The sequence below is a fragment of the Pelobates fuscus genome, chromosome 3 (genome assembly GCF_036172605.1).
Source record: "Pelobates fuscus isolate aPelFus1 chromosome 3, aPelFus1.pri, whole genome shotgun sequence".
Lineage (NCBI taxonomy): Eukaryota > Metazoa > Chordata > Amphibia > Anura > Pelobatidae > Pelobates > Pelobates fuscus.
Window position 1 is genome coordinate 382,133,832 of NC_086319.1, and position 20,097 is coordinate 382,153,928.

The following is a 20,097-nucleotide window of genomic DNA, read 5'->3' on the forward strand; positions in this document are numbered from 1 at the left end:
ACAGGGTACAGACTATGGAACTATTGCAGACCACCATTTTTTGCAGGAATCACCATGGGACTAGCACAGGACACACAATGGATGTAGCACAGAATATCCCATGAAAATAACTAGGAAATACCATGAAGATAGCACATGATAACTATGCTGAAAACTGCTGCAGGATACACATTGTAACTATTGCAGAATGCACTGTGGACCTATCACAGCATACACCTTGGAACTAGCACAGGATTAATCTTGTAACTAGCCAGGATACACCACGGAACTAGTTCAGGATGCACCATGGAACAACTTCAGGATACACCAAAAAAGTAGCACAAGATCAAATGTTATTATTATTTATTAAGGAAAATTCTATTTTGATTTATGAACATTATGACATTTACCATCAGATGAGAGTAGCCTGACCTGATTCCAGATCTCCGTATCTGTTAAGGGATTTCTCTGACACACGGTGTCCCCGCTCGCGTCTACGTTGATGGTTGTGACGGGATCCTTCCTCAGGGGTCACTCTTTCCAAGGAATAATCATCTAGTCTATTGCCTCTGGACCGGGATTGACCAAGCATGGAGGCAGATCGCTTCATTGGGCTTCCGTCAGTAATGGTCTATAGAAGAGCAAAGACAATGCGGATGTAAACTAAAACAAAGAAAACAGGCCTGACACATATTAAATTTAAATTAACCTTTGAAAATGGGAAGAGAAATAAAAAAAAAAATTAAAGAAAGGTTTAATGCAAACTATTGATTCTTCTACATGAGTGAAAATCAGCCTTTTCCATTCCTTGCTTTTGCATTATAACCACAAACAGACCCTCATGTAGCATTCTGTGTAATGGAAAATGTATATTTCAATATCCTACAATAATCCTGAGCATCTACAGAATGAAGATTAAAACAAGATACTGTCTAATAATGCAGAGTATTTTTTACACTGATCATAAATCTCCTGGAATGCATTTTCTCTAAATGATGTGTAGTTCGCTCAACATGACATTGAATTATGTGCTTAATAAATTAACACTAAAAGCATCATAAACACTAGAACACACTGTAGTGGTTATGGTATCAGAATTGCCCTGGCAACCGCTATCATTCTAAATAGTCAGACCGTTTTAGAATGGAAGCCTCTTCCAGTCATGCTACTGCTGAGCAAGAGCCAGAAACCATCTACAATGGTTTGACTTCTCAATCGGGGGACGCCAGGGCACTGCTGTGACTAAAATCACTACAGCATGCCTTAGTGATTATGGTGTTTGGTGTGTACCCTAAAACCAACATGTTGTGCATGCACTGGTAAATTAACCAACGTGCTGTGCATACATAGCCTGTTTAACCCATGTGTTATCTTAAACCATGTTGTGCAACATTTACAAGAACCGTAAATGAAAATTGCTTATGCCAGATGTTACAAGGCTGTATTAACTAAGCAGAAAGGACGGATAAACACCCTGCTGTGGCACTAGCTTCTCTTAGCAGACACTATCAAACCAAGCCCCTTAAATCCTACCACTCGGTCACCGGGTATATGCGGGGTATATGCTCGGATGCAGGCTGCCAACTCAGGTCTGCTTGAGAACTATACATCGTCTTGGATCTCAGCCGCGGGTGGGAATGCTACGAGGTATCAGGGAGATATGTTAGCAGTTAGTGCGCTCTGTGAAAGGAGCTATCTGGAATACATTATATGTGGGCTTTACTATCGCCTAAAAGTATGTACTCTTTCAGCCAATGGAAAATATCTTCCGTGCAAGTTTCTACAAGAGTGTGGTGCAGTGAAGAGATAAATTGGTGTCCCCCCTGAATAGCAAACCAATACAAAAATAATTTTACCACGTTACTCCCTACTTATTCTCCACTTTGCTCCAGCATCAAGCTTCACTCAATACAAAAACAAATTTCTCCTCTGAGGCAGAGCATCCAAGAGTCTTTAAAGGACCACTATAGTGCCAGGAAAACAAACTAATTTTCCTGGCACTATAGGGTCTTTAAGTCCCCCCCCCTCACCCCCAGGGTCCCAATCTCGCCTCTTACCGAGGTAGCCCGGCGCTGGGGAACTCTCCTCCCTCTTCCGACGTCAGTGCTGAATGCGCATGCGCGTCAAGAACCGCGTGCGCATTCAATCAGTCAATAGGAAAGCATTTCTCAATGATTTCCTATGGACGTCAGCGTCTTCTCACTGTGATTTTCACAGTGAGAAGCGCGGAAGCGCCTCTAGTGGCTGTCAATGAGACAGCCACTAGAGGCTGGATTAACCCTAATGTAAACATAGCAGTTTCTCTGAAACTGCTATGTTTACAGCTCCAGGGTTAAAACTAGAGGGACCTGGCACCCAGACCACTTGATTGAGCTGTAGTGGTCTGGGTGCCTATAGTTGTCCTTTGAAGACAAAATCTTGTTGCTAGAAAGCTGCACAGGAGGGGAGTAAGCAGGAAGGGCAATGGGAGCAACTGCAATGGGCTTTCTAGCACAGGTACGTGTTTTTAGCCAGGTTAACAGTAATACTGAATATAGGAATTTTACCCTGATAGAGACATTATTATAACATCTGTGTAGCATTTATTTGGAAGCTGCAGCCTCAGAACCACCAATAGATTGCTTACAAAGACCATTCCTGGCTAATCATGGCAGCATTTAACATATGGGTTTAGCTCCTCCCTCTAACCCTCAGGACAGGAAACACAATCAATCAAACAATTAAGCCTACCTTCCCCTACTATATTAGGTACCCCAGTATCCTCCACACCTCAGTCTTTTCCTGTCCTCCTAGCCCTAGGACAGTTTGTGTGTATTTTTTTTTTTTTTCTCTCAGTTTATCTGAAATATTTTTTTTTTTTGCTCACCTGACCATGTTTGATATGGTCTTGTCCCTGTGGAGGTCAGCCTCCCTCCTCAGGAAGCCCAGGCACATGTAGCCCAATCTCCATGGAGTTGGGAACCCCTGGGAGCCTGGGTGGTTAGTTCCACAGGCTGTGGGAATCCTCTGGCGTCCTGTGTGTGCTTCAGACCTCGATCAAACGATCAGCATAACGGTAAGACGCTCGCGCATGCGCAATGCGTCCACCCGGACTCAGAGTGAAATTTGCCCATGTCCAAAATGGCGGTTCCGCGATCTCGCGACCAAGTGCGCATGTGCGATCCTTTAAAGGTGCAGAGCGGGAAATTTGAAATGGCGGTTTTCAGACTTAAAAACGCTCGTTTTCAGTTCCCTTTACAGATACAGTGCTCTAGTAGACTGTTCTTAAGACTCTGCAGGTAAGTGAATTACTTTTCTTTTAAAATCTTCATAATATTGGGCTGGGAATACATTACCTTTTTTTCTAATGTTCTTAGCCCTACAGTCAGTATGGATCCATCATCCCCTTCTGCAAAATCAACGAGATCTGCTATAGGTCATAGGTGAGCAATGTTTTTTATGTTTTCTTCAAGTTACAAAAAGAGTGCATAGAGGGTACAGTCTTATGACTTCTGTTTCTTACAGCCCTCGTGACCGGTCCTGTCCCAGATCCCCATCGAGGAGAAGGGAAAAACCGGCAGCCTGCCCAGGATGTGGAGCAAGGCCTATGGATAACTGCAGGCTCTGCAGAAGATGCTTGGCCATGGTCGCAGGTGAATCTGATCGCCAGAAGTCACCGCAAGCCTCTACCTCCTCAGCAAAGGATATTGCGTATTGGATCAAGCAAGCAGTGGTAGAGGGAATTGCTGAATCTCACAAGAATAAGAGATCAAGAGGTGAGACCTTCGGCATGGATTCAGATCAGTCTGAAGACGAATACAGACAACCTTCAGCGTACCAGGATTTAGAGCCAATCTCTTCCAGCGAAGAGGAGTATATGGAACAACCATGCTCCTTGGACTCCAAAGCTATGGAGCATTTGATTATGGCTGTTAGACGTACATTAGATTTGCCGGAAGAGGCCAAAGAATGTTCGGCTTCTGACAGACATTTTGGAGATTTGCATAAGAAAAAACCTTCCTTCCCGGTTCACAGCTCGATTAAAGACCTGATGAGGAACGAGTGGCAAACTCCTAGTAAAAGGATTACTAGTCAGGGAAGGCTTTCAAAGTTTCCCCTGTTGCAGAGACTATCGATGGACCTGCCTTGGGAACTTCCAATATCAGAAGACCTGCTGATTCAGGGTCCAGTGTTTCATCCGGAGCCTCACAAATTCAGGCTCCATGCATGGCTATTGAGAGGAAGTCTCTAGTTGAACATGGCCTTTCGGACCAGGTTATCTCAACACTATTACGTTCCAGGAATCCTTCTACTTCTTCTACTTACCATAAGGTATGGGAAGCCTTTGCACGATGGTGTAATTCCACGGTTCAAGATTTAAGTTCCCCTTCCGTGTCTCAGGTTCTGGGTTTCCTTCAAGCAGGCCTGGAGAGAGGCCTTCAACTTAACACGCTTAAAGTGCACTGCTCGGCTCTTTCAGCTCTTTCTGGTGTTCGTTGGGCTTTAAATCCTATGGTGATTCGTTTCTTCAAAGCTGTCATTAGGATTAGACCTCCTATCAAGGGATTCTCGGCTCCTTGGAATCTGCCTCTGGTTCTGCAGGCCTTGACGGAACATCCCTTCGAACCTATCGATGAGGTCCCTATGCAGGTTCTTTCTCTAAAGACCCTGTTGTTACTGGCCTTGGTATCTGCTAGGAGAATGTCAGATATCAGAGCACTGTCTTCTGAACAACCGTTCACTACCTTCTTCGATGATAGAGTTGTGCTACGCCCTAGACCTGAGTTCCTTCCTAAGGTTGTTACTTCCTTCCACCTGAATCAAGAGATTGTCCTGCCGGGGTATTTTCAGGATCCATCATCTCCTGAAGAAGTAAGATGCCATACACTAGACCTAAGGAGGTGTCTTTCCACGTATATTGGACGTTCAGCTAATTGGAGAAAGTCTTCCCAATTGTTTGTGATTCCTTGGGGTTCTCGTAAAGGTGAAGCAGCCTCTGTCGCTACCCTTCGTTCCTGGACCGTTCAGGCTATTTCTAGAGCTTACAGGTCGAAACAGGTTCCGGTTCCCAAGGACATCAAAGCTCATTCCACAAGGTCCATTTCTACTTCATGGGCTGCAGAGTCAGGGGTTTCTGCAGAGAGCATTTGTAAAGCTGCCAATTGGTCGTCTTTGAAGACCTTTGTACGTCACTACAGAGTGGATGTCTCTTCTCATTCTGATTCGGAGTTTGGCCTTTCGGTCTTGAACTCTTATAAGCCTTAAGTGGATATTAAACAATTTTTGTAGCATGACTTACCCTCCCTGAGTGGTTATTGCTTTGGGAATCCCATATGTTAAATGCTGCCATGATTAGCCAGGAATAGAGAAAATTTATTTATACTTACCGTAATTTTCTTTTCCTGGCTATTATTCATGGCAGCATTTGGTCTCCCGCCCTCTCTTGGTTTATTTGTCTTGTTACTGGACTGAGGTGTGGAGGATACTGGGGTACCTAATATAGTAGGGGAAGGTAGGCTTAATTGTTTGATTGATTGTGTTTCCTGTCCTGAGGGTTAGAGGGAGGAGCTAAACCCATATGTTAAATGCTGCCATGAATAATAGCCAGGAAAAGAAAATTACGGTAAGTATAAATAAATTTTCTCTATTAAAAAGGTACTGTAAATGTTTTTATTATCTGTTATTATTACAACTATTGTGTGCCAAAAATGGTATGTCAGCTTCTGCGACCCATAAAAATGACGCTGAGATAGCTCAGTGGGCTAACGCATTATCAGTAGAATCTGTTCAATCCTAGTAACATCACCTGGCTGTTGGGTAAACGTGACCAGAAAGTACTTGGAAACCAGAGTAATCTGAATGTACCTTTCCTGGTTAAATACTTTGTTATTGTAAGTACTAATATATTGTAATATAAGGAATAACTTCTAAATTGCCTTAAACTTCTCCTAGCTCTTTATACAAAACAAATTAAATTAAAAACAAATTACATTTGAGTTATTTGACATAATATATTTGTAAAAATGTCTATGAACACTAAACTACACACAAAAAATGTCTAGTTTATGTGCTAACTATTCATCCCAGTTGTTAACGGTTGTCAGTTATATGTTACTTAGAAAAACATAACTTGATAATGAAGTGGTTAGGTAGGTCAGGTTATTACAACTTTTAGTTCCAGAGAAATTCCATGTGCATAATGATTGTCATCCAGCCCAAGCTTTGTGGATCATTTCTGGTTCAAACAAACTGATGAACAAAACAAAACTGTCTTGCGGAAACATTTTGTAGCACCTATCTACACAAACCTTGTAAAGCAGCAGACATTCAAGTTGTAAAGCAACAGCACTCCATTTTTTTGAGACTGCAGACAGAAATAGGGGACCACTGGTCCCATCTCTAATATATTTACTGCGGCCATGTTACATGTTGTATGAACTTTCCAGTGTCAGATAGCGGCAGTAACACATGTGTGTACATATATTTATACAAGTAATAATGTTTGTTATTATATGTCCGAAGAGTTGTGTATTAGTATATATATATATATATATATACATATATATATGTACTAATAGCCTGTATGCTGACTGTAGCTGTATACATGCAGGAAAACATGTACAATATCATTAACAGAAAGCAGAACGAAAGAGAGAGAGATCATCAAACGGACAGAGAGAGAGAGAGAGAGAGAGAGAGAGAGAAAGGAAAACAAAGAGTGGAAGGGGTGGTAAAAAAAAATCAGAAATAGAGAGAGTTTGAGAAAGAGAGTGTAGGAAAAAATGCAGAGATAGAAAGAGTGAAAAGACACATTTTAGGCATTACATACACTGAGATTAATCCCTCGGGCCCGGGCTTTCCTTCGTGGCTACAGCAAGACAACAAACAGAAGGAAGAGAAGACACGATAGGAGGGAAGTGCAGGACATATAAAAAGAGAGCATAGGGGAACAGGATAGAGAGAGCCAGGGGGACACACAGAAAAAGAGAGAAAGAGAACACAGGTTAACAGCAATCAGACACTTTTATATATACAGTGCCCAGTTCAGAAGACAACATGTGAGTGACAGGCTGAGAGAACAAATCACAATGACCACATAAAGGGAACACACATTGCACACAAACAGGAGAGTACACCATCCTTCTATGTTACCAGGTGAACAACACTACAGGTCATGGCGTTTACACAGGCCATGATTCTATACAAGTAGTCATAAAGTTAATTAAGACTGATAAAATGAGAATGTGTTGGAATGGAGATGTACAGAGAGTATCTAGGGGAAGGATACAGAAGAACGCACTCCCAGACAGCAGAGACAGAAGATGTATGTGAATTTGTAGCTGAAATTTCAAGTTGAGAGCCATTTGCGGTTTATGGTCAGTGATAGAATATTTCATTGGTGGAGGTAGACTAACTGTGCAGACTGAATCTGCATTCAAGGAACATAATTGAAGCGGTCTGGGTGCCATGTCTTCCCCACTTCCCCTGTTTTAACCCTGCAGCTGAAAACAGTGTTTTCATTGCTGGGTTTACTTGGCTATAGTGGCAATCATACTGACAACAACTAAAGGCGCTTCCACTGATACTGTGGAGTAAAAGACACAATCTGATTGACGCAGGGCAGCATTTTACTGCGCATGCACACTAGCCTCCCAATGCTTCTTCAATGATCTCAGCCAAAGAGGCAGAGCGGCACACCAGAGACAGGGCTGTGAGGGAGAAAAGGTAAGTAAATTCACCTTTTTAACCCTGGCACGGGAGCTCAGTCAACAAAACAGTGGATAAGGCACTTTAGCGTTAGGAATACAAATTTGTATTCCTAACGCTATAGTGTTCCTTTAAAATATCCCCAAAAGTCAAATCAAGGTCTATGTTTGCTATCTTTGCCTTTCCATTTATTTGCTTGTGATCTCAGGGAGATTATCATGGCTTTCACTTAAGTGAGAATTCAAAGTAAATTTCAAATTTATGGTCAAAATAGCCAAAGCTATTGTTTCAGTTAAGCTACCCAGACCTTACATGTGAATTTAACCTTGAATTTACTTTGACTTCTCATTTTAAAAAATAACCCTAGAAGTTCTTTATTCTATGCTCGAGTCTATTGCAATCTGACAACAAAGATCTGCCAATACACTGATACACTGATATTTGTGATCTTGCACTAGTGGTGTGATAATAGTAAACTGAAGCCAGTCTGGGTCTCATAACAAAGATCAGACACTACTAGATTAACACAATTATCTCACAATGATGTACTAATAGAAATAACTAAATGTAAAAAGAATCCTTAAAGGATCACCATAGGGTCCGGAACACAAACATGTATTCCTGACCTTATAGTGTTAAAACCACCATCTAGCCCCCTGGGCCCCTCATGCCCCCATAAATATAGCAAAATCTTACTGTATTCAAGCCTGAAGCTGTAAATCTGCATGCTGTTTGTCTCAGAAAAAAACAAGCAGTCAGCTGACATCACCAGAAGTGGTAGCCTGATCCAATCACAATGCTTCCCCGTAGGATTGGCTGAGACTGACAAAGAGGCAGTCAGAATCTCCTCATAGAGATGAATTGAATCAATTAATCTCTATGAGGAAAGTTCAGTGTCTGCATGCAGAGGGAGGAGATACTGAATGTTTGGATGCGTTTTAGGCAGCCATGACCCAGGAAGGATCTCTAACAGCCATCTGAGCAGTGGCCAGTGAAGTTATCACTAGGCTGTAATGTAAACACTGCATTTTCTCCGAAAAGACAGTGTTTACAGCAAAAAGCCTGAAGGTAATGATTTTACTCACCAGAACAAATTCAATAAGCTGTAGTTGTTCTGGTGACTACAGTGTCCCTTTAAGTAAATGGCACCTGTACACAACTCAGGGATTTCATGCCTTTAAATATCATTAGACAAACAAAACAGAAAAAAGGAGAACTGTGGAACTGTGGTTACTAAAACTAAATTTCTGGAGTTTTTGTCTCTTTAGCACTGATGCAATTTGGATGAGATGGAGCCATCTAGTGACCAGGTTAGGGCACTGCTGTAATAAATCACCTCTTCCACCTCTATATTGCCAGTGATCCCTATTGACCATTTAAGAGCATTACAATAATATATTTTGGATACTTTTTCCTCTTCATATGTGTCTTCTTTCAGGTTACTGGCAACACTTATGTTAGAGGTATAACTTACTAACAGTGATATTTACACTTTCCCTATATCTAATTGCACAAGACAAGCAATTATTATACTGTTTTCCCCTGAAAATAAGACATCCCCCGAAAAAAAGCCCTAGTTGCTTGTCACAAGTTCGCTAATCAAAGTTCAGGGAAATTCACAGGATTCCATGCGCTAGTTCGCTAATCTAAGTTTGGGGAAGTTTCCCCCGAACATAGATCCGTGGGATTCCACGCGCTTGTGAACTGGTCTATGTTTGGGGGAATCACCCTAACGTAGACCTGCTTTATAGCACATTCTTGCTATAGTTTTTCCCCGAAATAAGACATCCCCAGAAAAAAGCCCTAGTGTGTTTTTTCGGGAGAAGAAGTTATATAAGACCCGGTCTTATTTTTGGGGAAACACGGTAGTATTCTGACCTACTAGGTGTAATGTTATCATATTTTATGACTTGTGATTTCACCACCATTGCTGGTATACTCCAGAGGCCAGCTCATGTCATTTTCTGCTATTTGTTTTAATATTGATGTTTCAAGACATCCATTGCCAATGGATCTACAATTGTAATATTGATTAGACTGGGACCCTTAGTGACTATTCAAGGGCAATATACTAAAAGCAGAACGATCTCAGTCTCAATCATATGTCAAACTATGTAAATCAAATGACACTTTAGAAAGGGATTATGGTTGTAAATACCGGTACTTAGTCCTTTATTTACATCTAATCAACACTTTTGTTCTGTCTGCATGACTTTACAGCTTGATAAAACTAGGAGAACATTTTAATATTAAGTAAACGTTCCAACATAATTTTACTTATTAAATAAAAGTTACGTTTCACAGTTTTCCTTTTTTTCCGTCTTGTCTAATGACCTGATAGAGGGGGGATATGATAGAAACATTTAAATACATAAAGGGAATCAACACAGTAAAGGAGGAGACTATATTTAAAAGAAGAAAAACTACCACAACAAGAGGACATAGTCTTAAATTAGAGGGACAAAGGTTTAAAAATAATATCAGGAAGTATGACTTTACTGAGAGGGTAGTGGATGCATGGAATAGCCTTCCAGCTGAAGTGGTAGAGGTTAACACAGTAAAGGAGTTTAAGCATGCGTGGGATAGGCATAAGGCTATCCTAACTATAAGATAAGGCCAGGGACTAATGAAAGTATTTAGAAAATTGAGCAGACTAGATGGGCCGAATGGTTCTTATCTGCCGTCACATTCTAGGTTTCTATGTTAATGGCCTGGCACTAGTAATAATGATTGGAGACTACTACATGAACACCATGATCGAATAATAATGTGATTTTATTACTGATATAAATAGCCCGTCACTGATGCACTGATACAGTAATCTGACACTGCTACTATCATTTCATTATCCATCACTAATGCCTTCATATCATCTGAAATTAAGGCACTGATATAAATAGTCTAAAACAAATGCAGTGATATCAATGGCCTGGCACTAAAAATGCTATTTTACCAGAGAATCTATATCAACTAGATTACCTCTATATCCAGCAGCATGTGGCTATCTGTGATTGTACCTTCAAGATGTTTTTGTGAGGGACAATAAATGTTTTATTTAGGTCAAACTGGTGTGCCAAATGCTGGGAGTGCTATTAATGCAATCAGTGTGTGGTATAATGCAGCTGCAATGTACAGAAATTGGCATGCACAACAGTTTGTGGTAGACAGGCGCAGATGTATCAACTCATTTGTTGGCAGAACTCTTTATGAGAATGTTTGTGATTTAATGTTTGTGATTTGTGATTTCAACCATGATTTTTTACTTTTTATTTTTTCCGGATGGATTTGGTAAAAATTATCGAATTCTTACTGGACTAGAAATTCTCATAAACACTAAAGCCAAAGCTGATTCAAATTTGGTTGTTTTGACCAAATATACACCATTTGCCTGGATTCATTCAGTATCAACTTCAGAATCAGTGTTCTTCACACCCAAATTCTATAATAACCGAACATTTATAAAGCACCAATTCCAGTAGCATACACATTTGGTCATAATAATTATTTTTATCATTATTTGGTCATTAGAATTATTATCATTATTTGATCAATATAATTCACTTGCCTTCTTGCCTTCCCCACCTCCTATAGAATGTAAGCTCGATTGAGCAGGGTCCCCTTCAACCTATTGTTCCTGTAAGTTTATTTGTAATTGTCCTATTTTTAGTTAAATCCCGTCTCATAATATTGTAAAGCGCTACGGAATCTGTTGGCGCTATATAAATTGCAATAATAATAATAATAATAATAATAGCAAGTGAATAATAAAAATATGGAATATTTTCCCAATTGCACCTGTTCTCACATGGACATTCAGGGTTAAGTTTAGAATCCCTCACTAAGTGGATGGGCGTTCTAAAATAATGCATGGGGGGACATTCCTGCCTCCCTCTCATCCTGTCCCGTGGGCAGGACTATAATATAGAAATTACATCCATCCTCGACCCATAGGTGATGGGTGAGGCTTATGATAAAGATGTGGGGTGAATACCAGTGTTCCCCCAGCCCCAACTCGTGGGGGTGGGACCTATAATATATATGGGGAAACATGCCTGTGCCGCCTCCCAGTTCTCACCCATGGGTGGCTGACTATAAAATAACACTGTGGATGGGGGTATGCCATTGTTCCTTCCCAAAACCCCCAAGGATATTATGAAGGGGGGTGGCCATACCAGTTGTCTGTACCCCGAAATCAGGGTGCCTCTTCCCTTCGCTTGAACATTTAAAACAGAGGTATTCGCATAGGCTAAAATCCAGACACAATTCTGGTTCATTCATAGCCAGAATTGCAAAATCTGAACATGTTAAATAGGATGAACAATGTCAGTATTTTTAGTTTGAACGGTCCATATAGAACCAGATGGTTAGGCACGGGTCAATGGGACATTAATGGATAGCCCTGCATGTATTTATACTGATTGTATACTAGTAGCGATAGGTGCTTTAACTATGGTGCTGTAGGTGCTTTGATCAGACTAGTAAAAACAATGTACTCTGAACTTCTTTTTCCATGTGGCTTCTGTTATGTTTCTCAAATGATTCCACGGGGACCATTGAGGATGCAGGTTTTATGGTTACCACTATTAAAAACCTGTTGGGTAATCCATAAGTAGTGCACCAATGATTCTCCTGTGGAATCGGTTTAGATTAAAACCCATTCTCAGGTAAAAATTGGACAGATGCCATGCCCCCTGTGGAGTAATAAACATATTCTACATGAAACAGAGGTAGCCAGAGTACATTGCACTTCCTGGTTTTGCTGTGAATCTTATAATATTCTCACTCATCAGATCTTTAACACGATTCCGTTACATTGTGAGGCTTTATAAGTTATGTATGTATGGTGGATACATAAATGAAGACTTTCACTAAAGATCCAGTGTAATGTCCATAAACATTTCCATAATAATATGTCATTAGATTCAGTATTTAGTTTCCTCTGATGTGTTGGGGGGTGGTCAATGATATGCCTTGCTATGTATAGCAAAGATGGACACAATTTTGACATCATAAGTGGCATTTGCAGATCTTTTTGGGGGAGTGGCTTGATCGTCAGAAAGTGGTCCTACATTGTTCTTGTGCCCTAAGAAGTCCGAGGTAGGGTTTGTGCCTTTCCATGTTCTTTTAAATGGCGATTGTGTTACGTAGTAGAACCATAATGCTTTAGATACGGTATCTATGATGAACAAGTCTCTGATGACTTTAAGTGAGGATTATAACGGAGTATGAGGTCAGATAGCTGTTTTTTTTTACCTGATTGTCAGCTGGTAGTCGTGGCATGGAGGCTGCCCTCCCGTGTCCCTCAATCACCAGGTACTGCTCGCTGTCAGAAAAACCATCTAATGCCATTTCTCTCATTTCCACTGACTGCCATACAAGAAAGACAGAAGGTGAGAATCAAAAATATAATGAGAAAGGTAATACTGTCCACTCAACATCACGGCAGACATGCTGGAGAAACAAATTATTAGCGATTCAGATGGAAACTTTTGGAGGTCATTATCTAAAAATGATTATAATACCTGACCTATGTGGTTGAAGTTTTAGACATCAGTGAGGATCTGGAAGACCCATTTCCTTGCCCATTTGTGTTGTGTGAATGTTTAATTATCAACTAGCAGGTATCCTACAGACCCTCTATCTTTTGAGAAGGAGGGGCATTTCTCAAATGCACAAAGTGTTCAAGCTTCCGTCGTCTCATAGCAGAGTTCATGGACATGTCTCCAAAGAACTGCTATTAAATTCTCTTAATGTTTTAAATGTAGTTTAAAGACATCTAAACAAAATTGTGACTAAATTCTCCTATTCTCTTTATTAATTTTGTTGTCTGTCTATGAATTTATTTTATTGGCTGGGAAAAGAAAGAACAAAATATAAAGTATGCAGATAAGATAAGGTACAAAGTGAAAAGTGAAAGTATGACATTTTGCTGACCTGGGAATTGGGCCAACTGTTAGTGTTGTCCTGGGTACGCCCCCTCTCTGGACTCCAGGTACCAGTCTTCTGGAACATTTTCTGAGCCCTTTCTGTCATCCAGGATTGACTTTCCTTCATACCACCCTCGGGTATATTCCTGGAGGAGAGCACATTCCAAGTGCAGAGATTGGAACAGTGTGTGCAATATGACAGGAATAAATTGTATTAGATCTGCTGTGTGTACATGTGGCATGGTGCAGTGTGTGAGATGGAGAGACAGCAATTGAATCTTTGTGTATTTGTCTGAGGACAATTAGGCACAAATTAGCATGCAAAATGGTACTCACATTTCTCCCCCTGGCTGGGAAGAGGGCAAAGCATTAAGTCCCTGGTTTCCATCCGGAGATGGAGGCTCCATCCTTTGGAACATGAGTGGGGTCCGATTCTGTAGTAGTAAGAGAAAAGGTTTATCCTAAGTCATGTAAAATTCATATATACGTAAGTCTAGGGAATGTGAGATGGGGCAAAAAGAGTTACTGCAGGGGCAGAAAGAAGACTGAACGCAAAGGGATGACAAGCTACCATGTACATTAAAGTGCACCTGTCATGCAAATATGACGTCAACGCATGTTACAGAGCATTTCACACATGTATATGTATATTTATATAATATTTTGTCTTAAAATATGCCATTGGATATACGGGCGGTCGTGTCCTATGTAGGACAGATGCTTAGTGTAATTGTACTTACTGTGTGTCAGGACTACACCAACATGGACACATTATTATCACATTAGGAAGTAATTTTTAGAAAGCTACATTCCCAGAAATCTCATCAGGTGATATTACAAACAACTTTTCACGTTATATTTTACCATTTTTTTCACACCTACTGTATGCAAGGAAATTGGAGTTTTGGGAGTAATTCAGATCCTCTCTGATATTAAAAGATAAGGGATACCAAATAAACGTTAAAACATTTTACCTCCCCAATATTTCTTTAAATGCCACTCTGGGTACTTTAACTTCTTCATCTTAATTAAGTTGACATGGTGACTAGAGGTGCTAAGTGCTGCCTTTTGTCATTTGGTGCTCTCAGCCTATCAGTTATTGCCCACTGTGAAAAAATGCTTTAGAAAGGTACAGCATGTTCTCGCTGGGAGGCCAGTGATAGCGTGGGAGTGTCCCAATTAATGGCTTCCTGCAATGAAGTCCTGTCCAAATGAGGAGGGAAAGGTGCCAGTAGGTGTTGCCGAGATCACTTTAGAGTATAACAGCTTATAAATGGTTTAACCACTTTAGATAAAATGGTGCCCAGATACCACAACAACTTGTATTGAGATAAAGTCATTACGGTGCCTGAAGTGTCCTTTTACAGGTTGAATGTAAAATGTATTCCCAGGACCTCCCTTCACCTCATCTATAGAGGAATAAAGGTAGTGTAGTACATGAGGGCTGCCGCTGCTGATGTTACTGCTGCACTTGACCCTTTCTCACTAGCTCAATTACAGTTCATTTTGAAAGGAAACACCCATAACGCAAAGCTCCAGCACACTCCTCCTTCTCTACCACCGTCCTCTAGAATCCCCAGGTCTACGAATAGCAAAGAAGAGGTAACGCAAAATCAACAAAGCGAGCAGGGCAACTGATGTACAATCCAAGGGTATAATATTATTATATAATATTATTGCATGTGAGGTGTGCAGTGGTTTTGGTGCACCGGTTATTTATTATTAAGTGATTGGGACAAGGGGCTAGGCCTGCACTTTTTAATACTGCCTTTCCTCCCTATAGCACAAAGTGAAAGGGTAGGACATCACTCCATAATATGCTTCCATCCCAGGTAATGGGTAGATATTCGGAGATTCACCTAAGGTTAATAGGTTGTACTGTGGGTTTTGTTCATTTCATTTCAAGCATAGGGCAACCTTGTCTGTGAAGATACCCAGTTACTAGAAGATCAGTGATTATTTTTAGAGAGTTTGTCATCCATGTGTCTGAGTAGATAGAGACACTTGGCTCTCCAAGGGTCAGTAAAGGATCATGGAGAGGCCCAACATGATTACAATAGAGTCTGTGTTCTATATCCTATTCCACATCACAGAACAGAACTGTGCATTTCCTATCTCGTTGGTGCACGCGGCCCGCCGTGTCACTGTAACTCATTCTCAAAATTTCTGATAATAAATATATGCCATACGTTTTAGATGCTGTTTTAATTAATGTAACACTTGTCTGTTACATTATTGGAGTAATTGGTTTATATCTGAAACAGTGAAGAACAGTGGTAAAATGTATTGCTAAGTCTAGGCTAAAAGAGCCAAGTTGAAGAAGTTAAGAATTTCAATACTATTCAACAATATTCACCATTTTACATTATTTTCTCATTAATTTCAATATACTGTTTAGTAAATGTGATGGAGCTCCTGTACGCCGACCGAGTACCTCCGCCCAGTCTGCTTCCTAGCTGCCCTGGAACACTTAAGCCCAGTCGCCGAAGCTTGGCTGGGGTCTCTCCAGAGCTCTTCCACCCAACCAGGCTGCAGCGCTCCTTCCAAGCAGTTATCGTCCCCTCTGACTTTCCCGCTGCAGCCCTTCTTCCAGGCAGGGATCGTCCCTTCTGCCTATTCCTCTGCAGCTTTCCTTCCAGGCAGGGATCGTGCCCTCTGCCTATTCCTCTGGAGCTCTGCTTACTTAAAGGACCACTCTAGGCACCCAGACCACTTCAGCTTAATGAAGTGGTCTGGGTGCCTGGTCCCTCTAGGATTAACCCTTTTTTTTAATAAACATAGCAGTTTCAGAGAAACTGCTATGTTTATACTGAGGGTTAATCCAGCCTCCAGAGCCTCTAGTGGCTGTCTCATTGACAGCCGCTAGAGGCGCTTGCGTGCTTCTCACTGTGAAAATCATTGTAAATGCTTTCCTATGCGACCGGCTGAATGCGCACGCGGCTACCGCCGCGCATGCGCATTCAGCCGATGACATCGCGAGGAAGGAGGAGAGGAGGAGGAAAGCTCCCCGCCCGGCGCTGGAGAAAGGTAAGTGTTTAACCCCTTCCTCTCTCCAGAGCCCGGCGGGAGGGGGACCCTGAGGGTGGGGGCACCCTCAGGGCACTATAGTGGCAGGAAAATGAGTATGCTTTCCTGGCACTATAGTGGTCCTTTAAGGCTATTGCCTTTATAAAGGCACTTGAGGCTCTCAGTCCTAGCGCTCTTGATTTATTAAACACAAAACATCTCTCTTGCCTGCAGTAACAGCAATATGCAAATCTACCTGAATATGCATATTAGCAATCTTTGCTGTTCAGGTAGTGCATGCAGCGGTTGCTAGATCCTTGCAGCCAACAGGCTCCACAGCCAAATCCACCTAGCTGATTGCAAGCATTTGCAAGACAGGAGAGCACACTAACATTTAACCCCAAACAACCACATTACACACACACCCTCCACTCACAATGGACACAGGGTGACCTAAACATAGTCCAGGGTCCTACATAGAATGTCCGTATGAAACCCCAGGTGATGGTGACCATCGTCACAGTAAATAAACTTTTTTTCTTCTGAACAGTCTTGTAGCCCATGGAGCAGCATAGCAAGTGGAATGGGCCTTGACAGAGCCAGGAAGCAGGCGAAGCAGGCATAGGAAGCAATTAGTTAATTGGATAATGGGTTAATAGGGGTGGGCTTAGGGGTTGGTATATATATCGGCCAACTTAGGTGGTGGCAATTTTAATTACCCTACTACCTGTAGTTGTCCCTCCCTCCCTTTGTACTACTTGCAGTGTTTCTTGCTTGGTCACAGTGGTGGAATTAGGGGTTTGGTGGGGTACAGCAAGTTAATAATGTGCAGGGTTAGGTTGAGTGTGAAAATACTCACAGGGGTTATAGTTGTTTGGTAGGTTTGAGCTTGTCAGTGGCTCTGAACCTGGGGGTGTAGGGGTGTCACGGTATACCCCTACAGTTTGTTATATTGGTAATCGTGCCACTTGGCTGGTGTGTTATGTGTTAATATTATTTATTATTATTGCTACATCGTGGTTTATATTTGTGGGTCATTGCCAGAGGTAATTACATTCGGTGGGTGAGGGGCATTTAAGTAATATGTGTTAGGTGTTGGCAATGACCTTATATGTTTTATCACATCCTTTGCTTTAATAAAGCTGTGGACAAATATTTTCCAACGTTAAATGGTAGTCTGCGTTTTAATGGGGATTGGGTATTAAGGTTAACTGAATATGCCGATATAGGCAACTATGCGCATGTCAAGTGACATGCAATATTAACTGCACATTGCAAATTTAATGGGTATCTTAATTGTTATGCTTCATTTTACTTCCGATATATATTTGTTTAAAATACACACAACTTCAGAAAACGTTTGCTGATTTAAAAATATGTTGCCTCATCGGGAGTAATAGAAAAAGCACATTTAAAGGTAGAAATTGCGAAATAAATTTCCTGATCTATCATGGCAGCATTTACTCATGGGTTAGCTCCTCCCCTTACAGCAGAAAGGACAGGAAACAGAACTCTGAAACTGGTATAAATAGATCCTCCCCCTTCCCATCAGGCAGTCTTTTCTCCTGTCCTTCACAGCAGTTTGGAAGGAGTCTGCTTATGCAGGCCTAGATTTTTTCTTTTATGCTCACCAGGCAATATTTTTGAAGCCCTGCCGGGGTTCAGCCTCTAAGCCTTGAAGAAATGACAAAGAAATATATAGAAGTGGCACTTGAGGATAAAGATAGTGAATGGTGCTGCTATACCCGAGTATATCACCACTATGTATACTTAGAAAGAACTTAGGAAAACGTAAAAAGGTAAAAGCGCACACACAAGCAAGGAGGTAGTTACCTGACGTATAATGTAATATTTAGTAACTGATGATAGATATCTCCTCCTTATATACAGCAAATATATTCAATATTGTATTCCCTATACAAAAAATATAAGCACAAAAAAAAACGTGTAATCTGTATATAATACACAGTGAAGTGGAAATTTTTGAGCTGAAATCACTCACACTTTGCTGAGCCGTTTAAAAGTAGGCTCGGGACTTATGCAGCTTTTATGTCACTTAAATGAGACATACGAATTTCCTCCTCTCTTCAGGCAAATTCTCCACTGATCTGAATAACCATCTGTTGAAAAGTTGGAGTCAGGAGCCAGGAGTATCAGGATATATAAATAAAGAATTTATTTGTATAAAACAAAAATAAATATAAAAGTATTGCACAACGCGTTTCAACCATCTACTAGTGGTCTTCCTCAGGTGCTGTTCAGAGTTACAATGGGCATACTGTTGTTTATATAGGGGATAGTATTGAGACTTTAATTACACAGTTCCCTACACATGTAACACTAATTAAAGTACAATTGCCTTATATGGTCCGAACCGGATGTGAACTGCCACCTCCAATATGGCTCCACATCCGGTTCGGATATACAGAGTACCAAGATCATACATTTCATAATATTTACACAAAATAACAGAAATCCAAAATAATGCATCACTGTCTCCCCCCCCATCATAGTCAACCTACACGATATAGCCAGATCGTGGGTGACTAGGTGGTTGGTGGTATTGTGAGTATATTCCGATTGTCCGTCGCGTCACTTCCGGTGACGCGCACGGTGATGAGATCCGTCCGTCGCGTCACTTCCGGTTTCGCTGAGATTAAATCAGCATTGTCCCTTCTCTTTTTCCGTAATGTAATGATGTCCATACAGTTTGAGGCTGAAGTAGCCATCTTTAAAGTGGGCAATCAGTCCATGTATCCACAAATATATGTATGCCGAAAAAATTATTGTACATATAAAGGAGAAAGAAATAAATATTAATCTTTCATAAAACCCATATTAATAACATATAAAAAATGAAATTTAAAGTGCCTCTAGTCACTGTGCCTCATGCATAAAGTGCAAAAAATCTATAAAGTGCTATTAGAAATATAAAGTGCATAAAAAACAGTTGTCCAGCAATTCCTTTCTCATAGCAATATGTCTTAAAGACAGTATAGGGAAAAGAGTGTTCCATATAAAGGAAGAATGTAAAACCTGCATATACAATAAAATACCACAAAGAAATAGAAACTATTGCTTCAGTCCACTAAAGTGCCTGAATTATAGCAATTTATTAATTTCGAAATCAATATTGAGTCCTCTTGGGATTAAAGTGCGTAACTCGAAGATCCACTTGGATTCTTTCAGGCTAAGAGCTCTAGATATATCTCCCCCTCTCCAGTTGCCTACCACTTTTTCAATTGCAAAAAAACTTAGAAACCTTGGGTCCGAATCATGATGTAAAAAATGTCTTGACACACTATGATTCAGAAAACCCTTCTTAATGTTTCTAAGGTGTTCGCTAATTCTTATTTTAAGCTGGCGGGACGTCTTTCCCACGTATTGATATCCGCAACTGCATTGCAAGAGATAAATGACATAGGTAGAATGGCATGTAATTAAAGATTTAACATGGTATTCCCTTTTAGTAACCGAGGAGTGGAAATTTTCAACTTTC

At 40.8% G+C, this 20,097-nt stretch overlaps 1 protein-coding gene across 1 annotated transcript in view; it reads right to left on the minus strand.

Moving 5' to 3' along the window:
* The window catches only part of CACNA1A (calcium voltage-gated channel subunit alpha1 A), a 372,620-nt gene that overhangs the window by 6,972 nt on the left and 345,551 nt on the right, over positions 1-20,097 (minus strand). Inside the window, exons 41-45 of the mRNA XM_063449602.1 lie at positions 13,929-14,026; positions 13,600-13,738; positions 12,919-13,032; positions 6,788-6,826; positions 412-610 (exon numbers count right to left, since the gene is read on the minus strand). Coding sequence (XP_063305672.1) covers positions 412-610; positions 6,788-6,826; positions 12,919-13,032; positions 13,600-13,738; positions 13,929-14,026 — 589 coding nt within the window. The remainder of the gene's footprint in view (positions 1-411; positions 611-6,787; positions 6,827-12,918; positions 13,033-13,599; positions 13,739-13,928; positions 14,027-20,097) is intronic.